The sequence below is a fragment of the Balaenoptera ricei genome, chromosome 20 (assembly GCF_028023285.1).
Source record: "Balaenoptera ricei isolate mBalRic1 chromosome 20, mBalRic1.hap2, whole genome shotgun sequence".
NCBI lineage: Eukaryota > Metazoa > Chordata > Mammalia > Artiodactyla > Balaenopteridae > Balaenoptera > Balaenoptera ricei.
In genome coordinates, this window is record NC_082658.1 from 41,906,150 (window position 1) to 41,929,356 (window position 23,207).

The 23,207-nt window shown below is 38.8% G+C and overlaps 1 protein-coding gene across 2 annotated transcripts in view; it reads left to right on the forward strand.

Annotated features, from left to right (window-relative positions):
* Positions 1-23,207, forward strand: part of AATF (apoptosis antagonizing transcription factor) — a 103,049-nt gene that overhangs the window by 23,480 nt on the left and 56,362 nt on the right. For both annotated transcript variants that reach the window (XM_059907014.1, XM_059907015.1), the window contains exons 5-8: positions 13,512-13,626; positions 15,173-15,380; positions 15,918-16,082; positions 18,434-18,517. In XM_059907014.1, coding sequence (XP_059762997.1) covers positions 13,512-13,626; positions 15,173-15,380; positions 15,918-16,082; positions 18,434-18,517 — 572 coding nt within the window. The remainder of the gene's footprint in view (positions 1-13,511; positions 13,627-15,172; positions 15,381-15,917; positions 16,083-18,433; positions 18,518-23,207) is intronic.

A 23,207-nucleotide genomic window follows, 5' to 3' on the forward strand; every position in this document is an offset into this window, starting at 1 on the left:
TGATATGTTAGATGGTATAAAAGCAGTTGGAAATGTGAAATCAGATCACTGGTTTAGCAGGTTCCTGCTTTCCAGTTTCAACCATGGCTAATGCTTACCTACTCATAATGTATTTTCCCAACAGTAGCTAGTCCATCTTTAAAAATACCATGAGAAGCTGCAAAGCATTTTTCGAAAGAGTGGAGACGTTTTTTCCCCTGATATTTATGAAACTTGCTAGGGCTTTTATGGGACTTAATTTAATTTGTCCTTATACTCTTCCATTACAATATATATGTAAAATCTTTACATATATCTTTATATATAAAGGTATGTATAAAATCTTCACTGTAAAAAAAAATACATAAACAGTAGAGATGTATGTAAAAGAAAAAGTGAAAGTTCTTCCACTTTCCCAAATCCCCATACCTCCTTCTCAGAGAAAACAATGGAGGTATATTCTTCCAGATATTTTAATATATTTAATATATATTTTCTTCCACTATATATATTTTTCCATTAAGCTTTAATGGAAGTTTGACAAGGAGAGGAGATTGGGAGGTGTGGGGAAAAAAAGCAAAGGCTATTATTATGTTAGTTATAAATTATCTTAGGGAAAGTCAGTATGTCATGATACCTTTAAGACATAATTCTCTCTTGATTATTATAATTATTATATTTATTACCTGTCCCCAAATAAGTTTGCCCATATTACTTGCTTTGAAAGTTTGTTATGCTTGGACTACACTTGACTTCCGTTTGAGTTCTTTGGTCATTTTTCATTTGCTCTCATGTAATATTGATTGTTTCGCTTGGTGTTTGGTCTCAAATCTCCCAGATTCTATTTTTCTTGAGGCAGTTGAATAAATTTGCTTCTGGATAAGTCCAAAATGCTACTATTTTGAGAAGAGTTTTTACTAGCTATTCATACGGTTTCATGCAAGGAAAATTTTTATAGGTAGAGGGGCTGTTCAGATAATCTTAAAGATTCTTTCATCCTTAAGATGGCGCATAATCTATGCTACGTGAATGTCAGCAGTGGTGGGGCTTTGGAAGAGGACAGAGACAAACGTGCTAACTCGAGTGATTAGAAAGCATTTCCCGTGTCCTCAGTAAGGCTCATGCGGTAGAAGGACATGAGGGAAAAGAAATCAGAAGTGACCTTTTGAGAATCGGGATGGTTAATTTACTTCTATCTTGGTATTTTATTGAGCAAGTACAATGCAGGATGCCACTATCCTCTAAAAATAATAAAAATAGCTCCCATTTGTTAGTTGGCACAACTCCCCATGCACTGTATTAAGTTTCTACGAATGTCTCATTTAGTTCTCATGGCAGCCTGTGAAATAGGGGCTGGCTGATAACTATGTTGTCATAGAAGAGGACATCAAGTCTTAGGTTAAGTAACCTGGTTAAGGCCACACAGTTAGAGGCAAGGCCAGTATGACGTCTGCTTTGCTTCAGAACCACTGCTCTAGGCCATCACTATACACATAGTCTGAACTACTCTAATCTGTGTTTTTTTTTTTTTTTTTTTTTAAATCTTCTCTTTAAAGAAAGTATGAGGGAATAAAGAAATGGAATAAATGCCAAAGCTTAAAGGAATGAAGGCAGGAGAGATATGGAGATGAGTTTGTTGTAAAACAGAAGGCTTAGAGTGTGAGTCGTAAATGTATCCTTCAATTTTTCTAAAGATCATTCCTGCGTACTGCTTTTTCAGTAAGAGAGCTAGAAGGGCCCTTGGGGGATCAGATGATCTAGTCCCTCCCCTATAGGCAGGCAAGACTTTTTTTAAGTGATAAAGAAAAAGATAAAAATGTGTTTTTCTTATTATAAATGTGCTACATATTCATTATATAAAATTTAGAAAATGGCCAAGGGAAAGTAAGGAAATAATCTTCCTCAATCTCAGCAGCTGGAGTTATGTATTTTTAATATTTTGGTATATGGTATAAATATTTTCTGGTTTCCTCTCCCCCTGTGGGTGTGTAGTTAGAACAAAAATGGAACCATATTCTATATTCTGTTTTGCAGTCTGCTTTTTTCTACTTAACAGAGATCATGAATATTTTTCCATGTCATTAAATATTGTTCTACAGCATTATTTTTAATGGCAGCAGAGACTTTCCATCATATGGGTAGTTTAACTAGTTCTTTATTGTTGGACATTTGGATTGTTTCCAGTTTTTCATTTTTATAAATAATGCAATAAACATTATTGTTAGTAAATCTTTACTCACATCTGTGATTACTTTGTTTCATAAAATAAATTTCTAGATGTGGAATTAGTACGTGTTCTAAGGATATACACAATTTTAAGGCATTTGATCTGTATGGCCAATTCGCCCTCCAGAAAAGCTGGATCAGTTTACATTCTCATCTTCTTTATATGAATGTCAGTCTCCCTTATCCTTGTCAACCCTGGATATTATAATTTTGTTTCATCTTTGTCACTTTGGTAGGTGGAAAATGGTTTCTGCTTCTTTTAATTTGCATTTTTAAAAAATTTACATTTCCCAGTGTTTAACGAAGGTAAACATTTTTTTCCTTACATTTATTGGTCTTTAGTATTTCTTTTGTGAGTCATACAGGGAAAATTTTAAATTAGTTCTAGGGATGGGTGATCTCCTTTTCAATCAAATGTATGGCCACTTCTAATTTCTCCTGCTTTTATTTTAATCTGTCTTTTTGTTTGATTATTCTGTTGACAGGAAGAGTTATATCTACCTCAGAAGACCTCTCTGTATTCTTGAATATATTTATTTAATCTTAGTCAGCTTTTTAAAAAAATTATTAAAGTGAAGTTTGTAGTAAAAAAAAATTCTTTTTCAAACAGTACTAATTATCCCCTTCCCCCTGACCTAATCCTGAAATACGTAACATGGGTTGTGAAAGTCCTCTTTTTCCTTTCTATTAATAGTGCTCTTCAGAGGGAACTCTCTCTAGCAGTTTGGTGTATATTCTTCTAGGTATTTATGTCAATTGAACCTTTTTTTAAACCATAAATGCGATCATAAGGATACGTTGAACTAGAACCATCTTCCCATGTTAATAAATGTCTTAACTGTTCTTTCTTTAAAAAAATACTATGCTATCTTTGTTTTCATTTTCTTTTTCCTGAAGTATTTTAAAGCACTCATCATCATGTCATTTTGCCTCTAAATACTTCTATCAATAGCTCTAAAAAGTAAGACTGTTTCCTGTGTAACCCTGTCATCTCCCCTAACCAAATCACTACTTCCTAACAGTCCTAAGTAATATGTCCACTCCATACTCAGATTACTTCAGTTATCCCCCAAAGTATTTATGGTTTAGTGTATTCAAACCAAATTCTGTTTATTCTTACCCTTTTCAACAGCTGCCCAGAAAGTTATCTGGCTAAATACCCTATAAATGGGCACTTAAGATGTTTGCTGTTTTTACCTATTATAAATAATGCTAAAAAATAATGGTTTTGTACCCACCTCTTTGCTTTCTTATCTGATTATTTCTCTAGAATTAATTCTAGAAGTGGAATAGTAGGGTCAGGAGGTATGCGTGTGTAAAACTTTGATACATTTTGCCAGATTGCTTTCTGCATCCGTTGTGCTAATTAACTCTTATCAGTTGTGTATGGAGAGTGCCCCTTCACATTCTTGCCAGCATCAAGCACTATCAGAAAAGTATCACATTGTTTTAATTTTTTTTTTTAAGTAAAGCTAAGCATCTTTTTTTGGATGTATTTGGCCATTTGAATTTTGGAGACTATTAATCCATTTCTTAACATTTTCTTTTTCAGGTTAAGCAAATATTCTTTTGTCTTACCGGACCTGCCTTCCATCTGTATGATTTGGGCTTTCTTTAGTTTCTCCACTTTGTTTTTTCAAGTGTGAGGACCAAATTTAGATATAGCATTTTAACAGAAACTCACTACTGTTTTTTGTTTGTTTGTTTTTTTAATTTATTTATTTGGCTGCTCTGGGTCTTAGTTGCGGCATGCAGGATCTAGTTCCCTGACCAGGGATCGAACCCGGACCCCCTGCATTGGGAGCGTGGAGTCTTAACCACTGGACCACCAGGGAAGTCCCCTCACTAGTGTTTTTTTATTGTGTCGTGGTATTGAGAAGGGCAGTTTTGTCATTTTTTTGGAATTGAAAATTTCATTTAGTTTTCCAGGTAGTTTTGATACGCATCCCATAAGGGTACATTGATCTAGAAAATGAATAACATGCAGTTTTTTTTTTTAAAGCTTGTAGTAGTGTTTCATTTTCTTCATCTGTGTAATGGTGATATAATAATAGTATGTACCTGAAAGGATTGTTGTGAGGATTTGAATGAGTTAATACATGAAAAGTGCTCAGGCTAGTGTCTGGTACTTAGTAGGTCCTTGATAAGTGTTAGCTATTAATCTTAATAGTGGTAATAGTTTTTTTCTTAGGCTATAGCTCTGTGGCCACAGTATTTGTTTCCCTCTTCTTAAAAGGGTTATATAAATAAATACTGGTACTATACTTATAGTTAGTTCTTTGGAGATTTGAAATGCACACACAAAAAGCACATGCCAGGAAGAATATTAGGATGTCATTTTTATTCAGTTTTTCATTCAACAACGTGGAGTCTGCCGTTTGCCAACACCCAGTATACCAAGGTGAGCGGTTCAGTCCCTGCCTCAGGATGCTCACAGCAAGGTGTGGAGATAGGTAAACCACTTTTAAAGCATCATTTAAATGTTTTTACATGAAAGCAACGTCTCAACGTGTTTCATTTTTGGGTTGATGAATAAGCAGTGCTTACCTTCACTAATATTAAAAGGAACGCAAATAAAATAATCTTTTATTTTCTGAGCCTCAGTTTATCCAAGTGGCGATGATGACTGTTTTCATGAGAATGCACTGTAACATGCCTAACAAAAAATTGTTAATTATTTTCATGTTTGTAAGTTCTTAAATCTGATAACAGTGGTTTTGAGACTCTTAGGAGTAGCCTATACATCTTATAGTTGGCGTGTTCGAATAAGGAAAAAGTTAAGTTTGATTACCTTGCTTCCGTTAACAAAAGGTCAGTTTGTTGAGGATACACAGTTATGGAAGGTAGCAAATAGGGAGTCCACATTTTGTTTGCTTGTCAGCGTTTAGATTTGGAAATGATAGTGTAGTTAGATGTTCTGTCATGTGACTTGGGCATCAGTTCTCTGGAACTGAAATATTTGTAGAGTACTTTTTATGGCCCAAGTGATGTGTTGGCTGCTAGAGTGGCAGGACAAGGTCTGTGTCTCAAGCAGCTTACAACGTGCACAGTACAATATGTGTTGTAGCAGTGCTGTGAAGGATACTGAGAGAGGAAGGATTAACTGCATGGGAACCCCCATTTCTAGACCCATACTGTATAGAGAATTTGGGCCCTTGGCTCGAGACAGTTCACTACCTGTTTATTTAAAGGCTTTTTAATATGAAAGGATCAGACTATTTTATATGAAACAGAAGGTTACTTGGATTGTGGTTTTAATTTCATTTTTAACAAGTTCCCTTACTTCAGAGTTTAAACTTTAATAGTATTTTAAATTGTAAGAGTAATATGTGCTTATAAAATATTCAAACAGTTCAAAAGTGTATCAAATAAAAATGAAAGTATCCCCACTCTCCCAGGGTAACTCCTATATTAGACAGTTTAAGCAATTACTTGTAAATAAACTTGGATTTTAAGTACCTCGTGCTCTGAGCATTTACCCTTTCTGTTTAAAGGGGAAAAATAAATTTCCCTTTTCAGGTAAGTACTCTGGAACAATGGAGGTTGTCTAGGAACTGTGAAATGGAAGGTAGCTAGTGGATTTCGGGAAGTACATTGATCAGTTAGATTGCTGTGTCCTGTAGGGCTTTTTAAGGGTTTATTGACACACTTCATCAAGGTATTTGAGAGTATTCAGGGAAACCTAAGATATTCTGCACTTCTTTTCCCTTGCTTACACATTCATACCTGGTCAGAAATTACAGCTTGAGTGGGATGTCCCTCCACAGAACTCAAATGCACACTATCTATCATGTTACTTAGTGCGACAGTAATGTAAAATGGGAAGGATTTTTCCTTTTGGTTTCTTTCTGTGAGGGGGCTCACCCAACATATTTTATCCTATGTCTCTTCATCTCTCCCTTATTTCAACTTCCACTTACTCCCCAATTCCCTACATCATTCTCTTACGAGAAAAAATAAGTTTTGTCCACCGAGTCCTCTTTCTTACTTGATTTAATGTGTCTTGGGCTGAATGTTTCTCACAAAAATACTTTGCATTCAGAATTAGCCCATCAAATCGTTTCCTCCATAGCCCCCTGCACAGACTGCATGCCTTCCGCCATGGGGCTCCCTGAGGTCGCAAAACCCAAGTCTGCTTTTGGCTTAGTTGTCATGATTTTAGAATATAAGTCCCCACGCTCTGCTTTGGAAAAGTTATCCTGGTGGTGATTTTGTACCATTAAAAAAAAAATCCTACTTTTGGTTCACACAACCAACCAACACAGTGGGACAGAACTTCTTCTACTGTTCCAGTCAAAACGTGGTCCTCCTAAGAGCACATCCGTTTCTCTAAATCGGGGGATATATATGTGCCCACACCTGTGTATGTGTATACCTACATGGATATATAAAAATTCTAGTTGCACCCACCCTGGAAATGATAGCGACTCATCCACACAGTGGGTGTTAAGGAATTTGTAACCTGCAGTGCTCTTTCTTACTGGTAACGCCATTCTGCTTGGGGAATATAGAACAAGCCCAAACAGTAATACTGACAGAATTCGGAATTATGATACAGTGCAGCCTTCACGTAATTCTTTGTTGAAGAAGTTAGGGCCTAAATGTTAAGGCTTATTGTTATTCCGAGTTGATAATCTCTGCCTTGCTTTAATAATTTTTCCTCATGCCTGGGTAGCCCGCGAGTTGCACAATAATCACTCACACAGCTTTGTAATCAATGCCCAAAGTAATAGGATTCCTCTGGCCACCGGCAATTAATAAATTTGTGTCTTTTTTAAAACACTAGCAAGTCGGGCCTGAAATACGACTGACTGGCTCTCCTCATTTGCATATTTATTGCAGTGGAAAAATTCTTACCAGATGATTGATGCTGAGCCTGCCTCTTGAATTCCAAGCAGCACATTATTATGAAATGAAAAATGCCGGCCATACAGTTGATTAAAGTTGAAGACAGTGGAATCGGTGTTTTTTAAGATTGTGGGAGAATTAAAGGCATATTTTAATGGATGTTGACAAGAAGTGAACTAACAAAAGCAAAGCAAAGGATTTGCTTGAAAAGATTTAATCAAACGTCTTTCTTGGGGGATTAATTGCCGGGGATGACTACTGCAAGTGGCAGGCTTGTATGGATTTGAATGAAAAGTATTGTTCTCAGGCCAGTATATCGTGTGTCCTTTTGACCTATAGTTTAGCTGCAGTCCTAGAGTTACTTTGGAATGAGGAAAAAGAAAAAAGTGCTGTTGCGATCTGTATATTCTACCTCAATGTATATATCTGGGGTAATAGGAATGTGGGAGTTTATATTACTTGCACATAAATAATTGTATGTTTGCATATTTACTTTAAAAATAATTGTGTGGATATTTAAAAACTGATAAGGTGAGCTTTATTTTACTTTATACATTTGCTCTTCCCGTTGCCCTCCATCCCCTTGCCAGAAGTTTTACTTATTGGTTTATAATCTGATTAATGAACTGTGTGCCCATGTCCAAACTTATTCTCTGCCTACAGTTTTGTTTACGTCGAGCAGCCTAGATGAATCAGGGAAAAATATAAAGCTGTTAAGTGAAAATGGTTTTTAGATCGGTGACATTTTATATATAGAATGCTTGCATATGGGTAGCATGTAAATGAATACTTAATATAGGAATGTATGAATACTAGTTCAGTCCTAGTGCTGTAGAGCAGAACAAGCAGAGCTAGAGATTCTCACCATGTGAAAGACGCTGATTTTGTGATAGTAATATACTTTCTCTTTCTACAGCATTAAAAAATTTGCAGAATACCTTAATATATAAAAGCATTTGTTATTTTTCACCTTAATTCTGCAAGATAAGCAGGCAAAGGCTTATCTACATTTTATAGATGAGACCACTGGGACTTGAAGAGATTAAATTGGTCCACTCAGTGGAAAATGACTAGTGATAGTGTCAGTTAGGATACAGGGCTCCTGACCCTTAGTAAAGTACTCTTTCTTTTTATTCTCTACTTGGGAAATTATTCCTAAAGCCAGTGCCCAGATGCTTGGGTTGAATCTTGGTAATAAGGTGAGGCACATGTCCTTCTTAATCTCCTCTTAAGGGAAAAGCCTCTGGAAATGGACCATGTAAGACAAAATAAACATATATGTCCTTGACAGTCGCCATTTGTTTTGTGGCCAGGTGCCCTAACTTCTTCAACAAAGAATTACGTGAAGGCTCCACTGTATCATAATTCCGAATTCTGTCAGTATTACTGTTTGGACTTGTTCTTTTGAACAAGAAGAAAGTATCTGCAGCTTTTCTTAACTTTTAACTCTGACGCTAATTGGGAGAAAAACTAGAGGTGAACTAGAAACTGTTGATTCCATTCCCTTTCTCATTCATAGGGTTGAACAAGTAGAATTCAGCCCTATATGAATGCTAAAGAGAGTTGCTTGTTTTGGTTTGGTTTTTGGCTGGGAAGAATTCACTATTGGATTTGAGCCTCTAGGAGAGAGTCTTTCCTCACCCTCGTCAGCTGTGGCTTCCAGGAGGCCTACCGCGGCCAGCAGAGGATTGCTCATCGTCTCTTCAGGTTTTACATAAAATTTTACTAGAAGGAAATGTGGCCCTAATACCACAAAGAAACGAGAATTGGGCTCTGGCTTCTAAATCTCTTCGCAGGAGGTTGTCCATGTGTTGGCCACTGGTGACTTGACTTTGATAAACATTTTTTTTTTTTTTTTTTTAAGTGGTTAGAAGCACAGAATTGCAGATTTCATCTCTGGTAGGTCTCTTGACACTTTGATGCATGGTGGTGCTATCCCTGAATGGAGCTTAAATACTTTAGGGCTACTTTCTGACTGGGTGAAGGGGTGTATAAAATGAGAACATATGAGAGAGTATTAACAGAAAGGCACACTTTGATTTACTGATATTGGCTCTCTGCTTTCTTGTTGGATTGATATGCTGTCTAATATATCTGCGATGGATTTTTTAAAACTGACTTGAACAAAAAAAAAAGGACTTGTGTAGCTACTTGAAAGTGGCCCTTAAAAGTAGTAGTCTTTTTGTTGGATGTTTTCACAATTCTTGGTTATGTTACATGTGAGAGTCAAATTATGACTTGCTTGTTGGGGGCAAGCAGCTATAAACATGATGAACTGCTTTGCAGCTTCTTCCCTGCATGGTTCTTGATCTCATATTTTAGATCATGGACACATGGTACCTAGAGGAAGTAAAGGAGAGGCACTTGATTTTCCTGTTCTTATAATTTTTTATTGTGGTAAAAAGACACATAACATGAAATTTACCATCCTGTTTTAAGTGTACAGTTCAGTAGTACTAAATATATTCACATTGTTGTGCAGCCAGTCTCCAGAACTTTTTGATTTTGCAGAACTAAAACTCTATACCCATTAAACAACAACTCTCCATTTCCCTCTCCCCCCAGCCCCTGGCAAGCACCGTTTCTGTTTCTACGAATTGGACTACTCTAGGTACCTCATATAAGTGGGATGATACAGTATTTGTCCTTCTGTGACTGGCTTATTTCACTTAGCATAATGTCCTCAAGGTTCATCCATGTGGTAACATGTGTCAGAATTCCTCTCCTTTTTAAGGCTGAATAATATTCCATTGTTCTTTTGGACTAGGCTCCAGGTTGAAGGAAGGTAGACGATTTTTTTCTGTAGAGAGATAGACTGGGATGGTAGAATTATTACAACTTTGGTCTTAGGATTTTTTAAGGTGTTTTTAAAAAGTGTGGTAAAATAGATATGACATAAAATTTACCATTTTTAATCATTTTAAAGTGTACAGTTCAGTAGCAGGTACATTTGCATTGTTATGCAACCAACCATTACCACTGTCCATTTCAAAACCTTTTTCATCATCCCAAATTGAAACTCTGTGTCCATTAAACAATAAGTCCCCACTCCCACCTCTCCCCAGCCCTTGGTAACCACCCTTCTATTTTCTGTTTGACCATTTTTTTAGATACTTCATATAAGTGTAATCACACAATATCTGTCCTTTTGCAACTGACTTATTTCACATAGCCTAATATTTTCAAGGTTTAGTCTTGGGAATTTTGAAGACTACTTTGCAAATGCAAAATTGATTTGTAGTTTCACTTTGGAGAACATGGGCTCTCTTAAGATGTAGCTCTTTCTGGAAAAGGAGGTAAAAACAATGGTTCATATTTGCACAGAATTTGGATGAGAGGAGATTTCTGCATTTTCATGGGCTTCCTTCCAAGTATTAGTGTCTCTTCTATTTTCTTAAGGTTCTGGCTGTAACATAACTTTCAGAACCTTAGCTATATGGAATCTCTGTTTATAATTTTCAGCTCTTTTCATAGATGATCATTTGTGGTAACCTAATATTTATAGTTATTTGTATTCTCTGCTTTCCTCATTACTTTAATTTTGCATTATCCTAGTTACACACTTAGCACATTTAAAGTAATTCTTGTCTTTAAAATTATTATATCTTTATTCTTCTTGCCTACTTCTCATCTTGTTTGTACCTAATCCATTTCCCCAAAACTGTCCGAAGATTAATTCTGTGTTACTTTTTTCTTCTTCATGAGAGTAACTTTTTATTTTTATATTTGGTGGAAAGGTTTTTTTGTTTGTTTGTTTTGTTAAGATTCAGAGTAACAGGTTGAGAACCTGGGTTTAGAACACAAGGCATTTTGGATTTTTTTCAGGTAATATTTAGGTATTGCGGGTCCCCCCAAGTGGTGTGGATATGTACTGATTATAAAAGGATTAGAAAGTGGAATTCAGAAAAGGTGTGATCAAGGGTCTTCTGTTACATTAAACAAGCAAGTTGTATTTATATAGTCTTTTTTTTTGGATACAAGAACAATATTTTATTTTATTATTTTTATTAATTATTTTTTTTGGCTGCATCGGGTCTTTTTTTTTTTTTTTTTTTTGGCTCTGTTGGGTCTTCGTTGCTGCGTGCGGGCTTCTCATTGCGGTGGCTTCTCTTGTTGCGGAGCACGGGCTCTAGGTGCGTAGGCTTCAGTAGTTGTGGCATGCGGGCTCAGTAGTTGTGGCTTGCAGTCTCTAGAGTGCAGGCTCAGTAGTTATGGTGCATGGGCTTAGTTGCTCCACGGCATGTGGGATCTTCCCAGACCAGGGATTGAACCCGTGTCCCCTGCATTGGCAGGCAGATTCTTAACTGCTGCGCCACCAGGGAAGTCCCTGCGACGGGTCTTAGTTGTGGCATGCGGGATCTTGGTTGCGGCATGCAGGATCTTTCATTGTGGCTCACGGACTTCTCTAGTTACAGCGCTCAGGCTTCTCTCTAGTTGTGGCGCATGGGCTCCAGGGTGTGCGGGCTTGGTAGTTGCGGCGTGGAGGCTTACTTGCCCCGAGGCATGTGGGATCTTAGTTCCCTGACCAGGGATTGAACCCAAGTCCACTGCATTGGAAGGCGGATTCTTAATCACTGGACCACCAGGGAAGTCCCTATATAGTCTTATATGGAGATTATTGGAGGAATGCAAAGTAGCTGTTGGGTCATTGAGTTCCTTCTGACCAGTCTGAGGAGGCTTTCTCAGGTAAGCTCCTAGCCAAATGTTGAAATGGAATGCTGCAGCGTGATCTGTTTGGAGAACTTGTCTGAGTCATGTGTTGGTGTCCCATTGATGAAATAGGTTGAGATGTAAAATAGTGAGAAAGCTACTCATGCTGGGCAAGGTAGAAGCAGAAGAGATAGAATCAAATTCGTAAAAATCACTTAAACTGAAGTTCGTGTGGGCTGAAGTTAGTCTGGAATATAAAATAAAAATGAATGTAGGGATTGCTAAATGAGAGTGAGGATGCTTGTGAGAAGATTACAGTTACTAAAGGAAAGCGGGAAGGAGTGATCGAAGCATAGCCAGAGACAGATGGACAACTGTTAGTGACAGGAAGTATGGAAACCACAGGATTTAGCAACTGACTGAATATATCGAATAAGGGCACCAAAATGTCAGTGATCTCCTGTGAAAACACATTAAACAGAGGTGAGAGAATCAGACAAAGGAGAAGTATTAGGTTGGAAGAAGAAGTCTTGTTTCTGACGTGGTGTGTTTGAGGGAGTGATGGAGCATCCATGTGAAGATTTTCTTGGCAGTTGCTGGAAATGTGAAAGTTTGATTATAAAGAGAGATGTCTGAGTGCTGTCAAAACTTAACTAGTAGTTATCAATGTCTATTTAGCCCCTTTAGTAGGATTTTGCTGATAAAGAAGGTAAGAGTTTGGTTCTCAGAGGGCCATATTTTATTCTGAAAGTTCTTGGTCATAGACTTTAAACTTAATCCTGACCAGTTTTATTACACGTGCCTCCTTTTGGTTGTGAGGAGAATGAGGTGAGAACATATTCTTGGTGTGCAAATTTTTAATACACAGTTCAGTACAGTGGAACCTCCATATCCTTGGGTTCCGCATCCACAGATTCAACCAATTTTGGATCAAAAATACTTGGAAAGAAAAAATGTCAGAAGGTTCCAAAAAGCAAAACTTGAATTTGCAGCACTCTAGCAACTATTTACATAGTATTCACAATGATTTTTATAGCGTTTACATTGTACTAGTTGTAAGTAATCTAGAGATGATTTAAAGTATGTGGGAGGATGCGTGTAGGTTACATGCAAATACTAGGCCCTTTCATATAGGGAACTTGAGCATCCATGGGTTTCGTTATCCTGGGGGAGAGCTCCTAGAACCAATCCCCTGCGGATACCGAGGGATGACTGTACTGCAAACAGTAAGTCATTAACTTGGGTTTCTATTCGTGAACTGGAACCTTCCTTAAGGGTATGTGTTGGGAGATTGAATGAATGAGGTGGTAGCTCACACCAGAGGCAAAGGATATCTCCTGGGGGAGGGTGGTGGTGGTGTAGGGACCCCAGGACTAAGCTGTGCTCTTTAGAAGAGAAGGAATTGCTTAAGGAGTTGATCAGTAAAGGGATAATCCAAGAGGTCAATGGGTAACCTGTAGAAAAATATCTGAGAAAGAAGCACCAAAGGAAAAAAATGATTGGTTATGATGACAGGCAAGGAAGGAGTTTGTCAAACTTACTAAATTTAAGAGCTCACAGTTTACTGCAGACGCTCTTCTAAGTACCTTACACATTGTTACCTTGCTTGTTCCTCACAACGACCCTATGAGGTAGGTGCTGTTATTATTTCCTTTCAGGAATTCTGTATTTCAGAGAGTTCTCAGTCCCGGCGTACCCTGTGCCCACCCCCTCAGCCAGTACTGCTCAGGAGTCCAGTGTCATAAGCATCACCTACTTCGGAGAACTGTAGATAATTAACTGTTCCTTCTCTCTGCTTTATTTCCCAGGTCACAAGGCACTTAAAGCATTGTTGAGATCATTGGTAGATCTTCAGGAAGAGTTGCTTTTCCAGTATCCAGACACTAGATCTCTAGTAGATGGAACAAAGCCCAAAGCAGAAAGGTAAGGAGGGAATGGAACTATGGAATTGCTTATTTTCTTTTCATCTGAATGGTTTCCCATTATTTATGAAAAAGAAAGTCAGGTCCTTTCCAGGCAGATATTGGACTTAATGTTAGTAAAATAGAAGGAGCCTCTTACGTTTAATTGGTGGCCAGGATGACACGTAAATTGGGAATTAGGTTTTGGATTTTTATGCATAGTTGTGCCTAAGCTTCTTTGTAAGCTTCTGCAAAAATCTTGCCTTCTTTTTAGGTCTAGTGAGATTATAGGTGAAAGCACATTTTTAACATGAACGCTTAATTAATGTTTATGAAGCACTTTGTTGCCCATACATGAAATTGCCGGTCACAACTGTCGACTTTTCAGTGAAGGAAGAAGCAGTTATTGCGAAGGGTGGAAAAATTTCAGGAAATAGCAGAAAGAACCATTTTTTCCCTTCCTGAAATTATCACAGTTGATGAAGGTTCTCCTCCACCTCCCCCCTTTGAGCCTGCCGCATAGGGCACCTGCCTGCTGTTTTCCGTTGGGCTTCCCCTCTGCTCCATACCTTTCTACTGAATTAGTTGGAATGGCAAAGGAGAGGAGCTCGCATTCAGTAAGCACTTCCTGCGCGCTGGGGTCGGTGGTCCAGGCAGTGTAGCTGGCTCCGTAGCTGTAGGCTCTAGTGTTCCCTTGCACGGTTGAGGGTATTACAGTCTAGCTTGGATTCTGTGGCCTACCCCTTTGAGTTTTCTTCACATTCTGCTTCTCTTCATTTGGTTTGACCAATATTACTCAGCTTTCCTGAGCAGTTGGTTACAGGGAGACATATTTCCCTTATTGATTTGGGGATTGAGGTCATAAAAGTATGATTATATGTTTAATTTTTAAAGACCCTCCTGTAGCGGTATAGGCCTGGTTCATGTGCATTTCTAATAATGTTTTTAACAACCTCATTTATTTTTATAGTTGGCTTGCTTTTTAAAAAATATTTTGAAACCATCTATTTTTATATTTATTTGGAAAGTTACATGAGTTTTTGTTTGACCTCACGAACGTTTTCTTCCAGCAACTACAAAAAAGCTGTCCTCACATCTCCCGTGCTATTTAAGATGCAGACAGCATAGGGAAGGCACAAATACTCTTGACTGCATGTGGGCCTAGGTTTTGTTTTTTTTAATTAATTAATTAATTAATTTTACTTTTGGCTGCATTGGGCCTTCGTTGCGTGTGGGCTTTCTCTAGTTGCAGTTGCATGGGCTTCTCATTGCGGTGGCTTCTTCTTGTTGCAGAGCATGGGCTCTAGGTGTGCGGGTTTCAGTAGTTGTGACACAAGGGCTCAGTAGTTGTGGCTCGCGGGCTCCAGAGTGCAGGCTCAGTAGTTGTGGCACACTGGCTTAGTTGCTCTGTGGGATGTGGGATCTTCCCGGACCAGGGCTCGAACCCGTGTCCCCTGCATTGGCAGGCAGATTCTTAACCACTACGCCACCAGGGAAGTCCCACGCCGAAGTTTTTATTTAGGTAACGTTTATTTACATTGGACTCAGTGTTCTTACTGGTTTTCCAGTGAGGAGGAGATTTCCAGTGAAGATGAAGAGCTCGTAGCAGAGAAGAAGCAGCAGCAGCAGAGGAGGGCCCCAGCAAAGAGGAAGCTGGAGACTGAGGACTACCCCAGCTTCATAGCGAAGCGCTTCGCCGACTTCACCGTCTACAGGAACCGCACGCTCCAGAAGTGGCATGATAAGACCAAGCTGGCTTCTGGAAAACTGGGGAAGGCAAGTGTGTGCACTCGTGTGTGTAAGGCAGATCATGGCAACCTGAAGCAGCTGTGAGAGATTGGAAGTACAGCTCCCTTATGTGGATGATGCCTCAGTGTCATAGTAATCAGTCATTTCTGTAGAAAAATTTACTGAACCCTAACGCTAACCCTAACCCTAATCCATTGGGGTTTATGCCATTCAGGCATGGGATTTCAACTTTATTAGAAAAAGTATTTTATTCTAGAAGTTGTGGTCTTGTAAGTGTTGGAAATACAAAGTACTTTAAAGAAATGGACTTTAAAACAATTATTATTAAAGGAGCCGAAGTTAATCTCTGGGTATAGGAAACTAATATGACCTGCTTAGGGACTAATTTTTTTTTTTTTTTCTGAGAACAATTAGAGCCATTCAGAAACTCAGTCTTTAACAGAAAGTCCCTCCTGGAAGGAGGATTGTCTGTTTCTCTGCTGACACAGAAAGATAGGGAAACCAACGTAGCTGCCTTTAGCAGAGACTTTCCACGTTATCTGACACTGGTTAATGTTGTTGCAGGGTTTTGGTGCCTTTGAACGTTCAATCTTGACTCAGATTGATCATATTCTGATGGACAAAGAAAGATTACTTCGAAGGACACAGACCAAGCGCTCTATCTACCGAGTTCTTGGCAAACCTGAGCCGGCAGCCCAGCCTGTCCCAGAGAGTTTGCCAGGACAGCCGGTAAGAACTGCGATGCATGGTGATTATGGGAGCAGTTTCTAGGAGGCTAATTAACTGAAAAATCTTATCATCTCCTTGTAGGTATTCCTCTGGGTATAAGAAGTCAGTGAAAGAAAGGGAAAAAAACACTACTTTCCTAGATTGTTGAGAAACTGAGAATATGTGGGAGGGGAAAGTTTTTAAAAAATGAAGCTGTTATTGTGTGTAGCCTTCTCTTAATTTTGAGTTTGATCTGAGTCTGGTCATGGAAGCATTTGTAATCCAATTTATTTTTTTTTAATAAATTTATTTATTTTATTTGTTTATTTTTGGCTGCATTGGGTCTTTGTTGCTGTGCACAGGCTTTCTCTAGTTGCGACGATCGGGGGCTACTCTTCGTTGCAGTGCATGGGCTTCTCATTGCGGTGGCTTCTCTTGTTGCAGAGCACAGGCTCTAGGAATGTGGGCTTCAGTAGTTGTGGCTCATGGGCTCTAGAGTGCAGGCTCACTAGTTGTGGCTCACGGGCTTAGTTGCTCCGCGGCATGTGGGATCTTCCCAGACCAGGGCTCGAACTTGTGTCCCCTGCGTTGGCAGGCGGATTCTTAACCACTGTGCCACCAGGGGAGCCCAGTAATCCAATTTTTATTTATTTATTTATTTATTTATTTATTTTTAGCTGTGTTGGGTCTTCGTTTCTGTGCGAGGGCTTTCTCTAGTTGTGGCGAGCGGGGGCCACTCTTCATCGCGGTGCGCGGGCCTCTCACTGTCGCGGCCTCTCTTGTTGCGGAGCACAGGCTCCAGACGCGCAGGCTCAGTAATTGTGGCTCACGGGCCTAGTTGCTCCGCGGCATGTGGGATCTTCCCAGACCAGGGCTCGAACCCGTGTCCCCTGCATTGGCAGGCAGATTCTCAACCACTGCGCCACCAGGGAAGCCCCAATCCAATTTTTAAAATTCTGTTTTAAAGCTTTTTCTTTAGAAATGCCAGTATCGAAGCGAGCATGTACTTTAGGCTTTCCTTTGGATGTTTAGACGCTCCAGAAGAGGATCCAGGATTGGAATAGGCAGATTCTTCTGTCTAAAGGAAACTTTTATTTATAGTAGAAATATATACTTAATATATTTTTTAAGTTCAGAAGAATTTAAAATGAAAAGTAAAATTCCCCCTAGTCTAAAAAGTCCACTCCTCAGGTTTAACCAATGTTCATAGTTGTAACACACTTCCAGGTATTTTCTATTTATATATATAAATATGTATATATATATACACACACACACACACACGCATATAAGACGTACGCACTTACAAAAATATGGTTGTCTTTTTTAACTAAATGGGTTGGATATATATATGTGTGTGTGTATAAATATATAAAATGTTATAAACTATATGTAAAATCTTACAACTTTCTAAATTATTCTAGATACTTTTCCATGTCATTACATGTAGATCTACCTCATTTTTCCTAATGGCTAGAGTATTCCATTGTATGGATGTGTACTATAATTTATTTGAACAGTGGATATTTATGTTGTCTCTAGTTTTAGAAACAGTGCTATAGGAAACATTCCTGAGCATTTTTATTTTGGTATTTGTGTGAACAGATGGATAGACTTCTAGAAGTGGAAATGTTAAATCAAAGAGAATATACATTTTAAAACCTGATAGATGTTGTAAAATTGCCTCAAAAAGGCTGCATTAATTTCCAGTCCCACCAGCTGTGTTTTCCTACTGAAGATTGCCAGTTTTAGAGGTGAAAAATGATGTCTTCTCATTTTAATTTGCATGTATTTAATTAGAATTAGATTAAACATATTTTTGTATAACTATTGACTGCTTGTGTTTTTTTTCTGTCAAGTGCCTATTAATGTTTTGCCCATTTTTCAGTTGCATTGTTTTTGTTCTTCAATTTTTTTAAATTAATTTATTTTTGGTTGCATTGGGTCTTCGTTGCTGTGCGCGGGCTTCTCATTGCGGTGGCTTCTCTTGTTGCAGAGCACAGGCTCTAGGCACGTGGGCTTCAGTAGTTGTGACATGAGGGCTCAGTAGTTGTGGTTCGCAGGCTCTAGAGCGCAGGCTCAGTAGTTGTGGTTCGCGGGCTCTAGAGCGCAGGCTCAGTAGTTGTGGTGCACAGGCTTAGTTGCTCTGTGGCATGTGGGATCTTCCCAGACCAGGGCTTGAACCCATGTCCCCTGCATTGGCAGGTGGATTCTTAACCACTGCACCACTAGGGAAGTCCTTGTTCTTTAATTTGAAGAGCTCTTTATATCTTAAGGAAAATAGTGCTTTGACTGTTATACACATTATTTATAGTAGCTGCATTACTTTGGTAACCTCATTGGGATTCACTCTTTCCTTCTCATTGATATAGGAGATCCTTCCTCAAGCCCCTGCCAGTGCCCACCTGAAGGACCTGGATGAAGAAATCTTTGATGATGATGACTTTTATCACCAGGTATGATTTTTACACTCTTTTCTTTTGTTATAAATCAGGCTTTAGCATTTTAAAACAGCTGATAGAATTCTCTGACTAAAAGGTAGCTTACTTTGGAAGGATAGAGTCAGATAGGGAGTTAGAACTCTTGTGTTCAGAATCGACTTACTGTGTAGTTCTGGATTTATTGCTTTACTTTTATATTTTTCCTTTTGTAATGAAAATAGCTACAGCTACGTTGTTAGTTGTTGCAGAGTGTGAATTACTTGTAAAACAGTTTCAACTTCTTTGCATCAGGTGGTTTATTCTCTCTCAGCAGCTTTTGATGATGTTAATGGAGGATTTTTTTTGTTTGGTTTCTTGTCCTATTACTATTAGATAAGGATATGGAGCTGAAGGGCCGGGATCCCAGAATTCTTGAATTACACTTCTGGTTCTATTAACCTACTAAGTCTATTCTCTTAAAACTTTTGTGTATGTGTGCATGTTCACATCAGTTAAGTATTTATATTTATTGAGATTGTCTGCTACTGTTGATTATAATAAGTGTAGTGCTTTGAAGACAGAAGGAATTGCTAGAGGTTGAAATCTAGTCCTGTTCTCAATATCTCTTCACAAACATTTCCCCTGTTCTTTCCCTGACGCTGTGATCTGCTGTTGTGCTGCTCTTTTTTTTTTTTTTTTTTAATTTTATTTATTTATTTATTTATTTTTGGCTGTGTTGAGTCTTCGCTGCTGCGTGCTGGCTTTCTCTAGCTGCGGGGAGCGGGGGCTGCTCTTCGTTGCGGTGCGCGGGCTTCTCATTGCGGTGGCTTCTCTTGTTGCGGAGCACGGGCTCTAGGCACGCGGGCTTCAGTAGTTGTGGCATGTGGGCTCAGTCGCTGTGGCTCGTAGGCTCTAGAGCGCAGGCTCAGTAGTTGTGGTGCACGGGCTTAGTTGCTCCGTGGCATGTGGGATCTTCCTGGCCCAGGGCTCGAACCCGTGTCCCTTGCATTGGCAGGCAGATTCTCACCCACTGTGCCACCAGGGAAGCCCTGTGCCGCTCTTTTTGATGACAGTGGGACCGTTAAGGTAGACTAAACATCCAGGTTGTTCTAAAGAACTAAAATAATTTCCTGTAATCCTGGGTATCTTGATAAGTCATGCTTCTTAATGAAATGTGCTTTAGGATGCACCCTCTCTAGCTCTGGAGAGTTGAGGATGCTGTTCAGCAGTGATAAACCAGTTTTGATTGAGCCATTATTTTATCAAGATGAATTTTTATTTTCCTCTGCTGAATTTTTAGTGTTAACTTTTGCCGAAGAATTTGCAGATGCTTGTTGGAGGTTTAGCTATGACGACAGTACTATGTAGTATATGGAATATGAAAGAAGGAACTTAGGAAAATTACACTGTGAAGCAAGTAGGACAAGTGATTCTACATTGGGGATGCCTCTGATTTTGCCCTAAAAAAAAAAAAGAGAGACTTTTAATTAATCTTGCTGTTCACTCTGTGATGTTCAATAAAATTATTGCTGTAAGTCTCAAAAGTAATGATGAGAGGGTATAGGAAAGAGGATTGATGTGGCCCCAGGTGTTCCTAGTCAGAGGTCCTGATTCCTTTTTCCTTTTCTTCTCTTATTATATCCATTTGTCAGAAGAGTAGGGGATTCTGTTTTGTTCTAGAGTGTCCAAGGAAGTACCTGATATGGGATATTAATGCTGTATAATTGTGTGAGATCATGGGAGACAGTCAAAAATATTCCAGTCTTCATTAATTGAAGTGTACATTGTTCAATGGAAAGTGCATCATAAATTAAATAGGCTTAATAAAATAAACTGAAATTACTGGGGGAGACGTTGCTTCCACTGGCAATCCTTAGTCTGAAAGATATATATATTCATATATATATATATATATATAGATTTTTTTTTGGCCTGGAGGTCTGCTGAAAAAGAAATAGCATTACTTGATTGGCCCTTCATCCCAATTAATAATTTTAACTTTGATCAATTCTGATTTCAGTTATGACTAGTCACATCTTAGCTTTTCCCCTTGCTGGTTAATTGGGGTGCTGGGGTTAATCTAAATTAAAACTTAAACTAATAGAGGTCAGCAAGGCAGCTGAAACACCTGAGTGAAACAAATGGGGCTGCCAGGTGCAACTTTATCTTGGCTGTTTCCCAAGAGGGAAGTGGCAGCAAATTGGAGTTGTTTCAGCCTTCTGTAAAGGTGAATGATGGGTGACACTTGTTAATGTACAGCATCTCCGGAAGCATTCCAGATTGCTTTGCTGCCGTACCAACTGCTGCCATCCATGCACAATCAGTAGGAACTGGACCAGTTGCCAACATCTGGCAGCACAGCAAGGAATGGGTGCAAGTCTCGAAACCCTGCAGATTCTAAATATGGTGCTTAGAAGTGTGCAGGCTTTAATCACTTACCACTCTTTGGCAGCAGGCTATGACAGCTTATCCTAGCCTCGTACATCACATCCCGACATCTGCTGAGCCGCAAGGCAGCTGCACATTCATTTTCTTTTCTTGCCTTTTCTCTTTGCCTCCTGTTCCTCTTCTTCCCACTACCATCCCCCCTGCCCCCACCCTGCCTTCCTCCCTTCAGTTTTTCTCCCCCTCCCCAATATGCTTCTTGGGAGAGATGATCTGTAAAGATTACTGCTTCATTGTGTGCAAGTAATTGTGGTGATGCCGGGCCCTTGACAGACACAACGTAGCACCTGTTCTGCTGACCTGGTTAATTTCTTCTGTTGAGTGGGATTTGCCAGAGATTGGAGCTGAAGCCAGTTCAATGATAAGGCTAAAGAAAATGGCTGTATGTTTTCTGTCACCTACCAATTAAATTGGCTTCATAAAGTGCTTTCCTTTATTTGTCAGGGTAGTAAGCCTGAGCTAAGTGTTGCATTCAGAAGTGGTACAATGTATTACAATGGGCCTGTGAGTTTTCATTTGTGTTTTTTTATGTGGTCATAGGGAAGAGCTGGGTGGTGAATATAATACATCTGCCTTTTTTTAAAAAGATAAACCATACTTGAAGCCAGACTCTCTGGGTCCATGTTTTGTAAGGAAGAGATTATAGCCACATTGAATTTTAATGTTTCATTGTAAGGGTTTAAAGGCTTACTTGGTTAATTCAGGTGTCACAAGGCTTTGTAAATGCCCTCACCGTTGAGAATGGTGTTCAGGGTCAGAACACCCAACACATACACACTCTCTTTGTTTCACAATGGGCCTTAAGTTACTACAACTTACAAAATATGTCTGCATTATTTAATAAAGGTACATGTATATGTGTATGTGTGTATAAGCATATACATAGAGGGGGGGGGACCCTGAGGAGTATCAGATATTGTAAGTAATCATCCCGTTTTTGAGCTGAAAAGAACCACACAAGAACCTGAGTCCCTGAGACGTTAAGTAACTTCCTGCAAGTCATATAATAAATGGCAACACTAGTACTTGACCTCAAGACTGCTTAGGCCAAGTCCTGTTCTTCACATACCTTTATTTCTTAAATATTTCATTCGTGAGCCATAAAAAGACTTCACTATAGTATTACAGTTTTCAGTTCGTAAAAAACTAAGCTTCATTTTCTTAGAACCAGAAGAAATATTATGTGTGTTAGAAAGTAATTTTTTTCCTTTTGAAGGCAAATGATTTATTAAACTCCTGGTTTCTTAACAATTCTAATGAAAAAATTAGCCTTCTAGTTGTGTTACTGGTTTGTTTGGAAACTGGAGTTTCTGAAAGCCCGAAGTGTGCCCAGTGGTGACCGTTTCAGGAGGGAAACTGTTCACTGGCTGCAAACATTGCCGAATCTCACCCGCTGATGGAATCAGTTTGCATCTGGCTTAGCTCTTGTCAGAGCTCATCCCTGAAGATGATTTCACAAAAGATGAAGGTTGCAAATGACCATGAAGGATGAGCCATTCAGAAATGTGTTCAGTATCTATTTTTCATTTTCACGATCCCGTTTGCTACTTTTTTAACATTAAGTGCTTTTAAGATGTGTTGTCTGTATCTCCATTTAAAGTTTTTGTTTGTTTTGATTTGCTTTTTTTTAAACCATCCATTGATTTTTGACTTGATAGGCCTGAGTTCTTAAAGAATCGAGGAAGGACTAATGTTTACTGAACACTAGTTATGTGCCAGCTCCTGGACTGAGTAGACAGGTACTTGACTCACGTCTTTATTTAATCCTCCCAAGATCTCCATGTTGAGATATGACTGCACTTAGTAATATGCTGTGTAGTAAAGTGACTGGTTTTATTCTTTTCATAGCCAAGACCTCAAACTAGTTTCTTGTCACCTCGTGAGGTATTTTGTTCTGAAACGACTAATTGAGCTTAGATACTGACAGATTGATACCTGGATTTCTGAGGGTTCATTAGGATTTTGTATGTTGCTTCTAGCTCTCTTTAGTTTTGATCTGGTTTGTCCTGTCACTTTGAATTTAACCAGGAGCGTCTGGAGAAAGGCATAATAGGTTCTGTTCTTTAGATGACCACTTTGATGGGTTAAATCTCTCCTTTCATTTGCCATCAGGACATGTCTGTAACTGACCCTGCCACACGCTGGACTTTTGTGTCCAAGACATTTGATAATGCCATAAACAAGTAATTACTAATTCAGTGAACTATTAAAAGTCAATAATGTTAAGAAATAGAGAAGAGGCAAGCTTTCTGACAAGCTGGTTTACTTTAATTAAATTGGT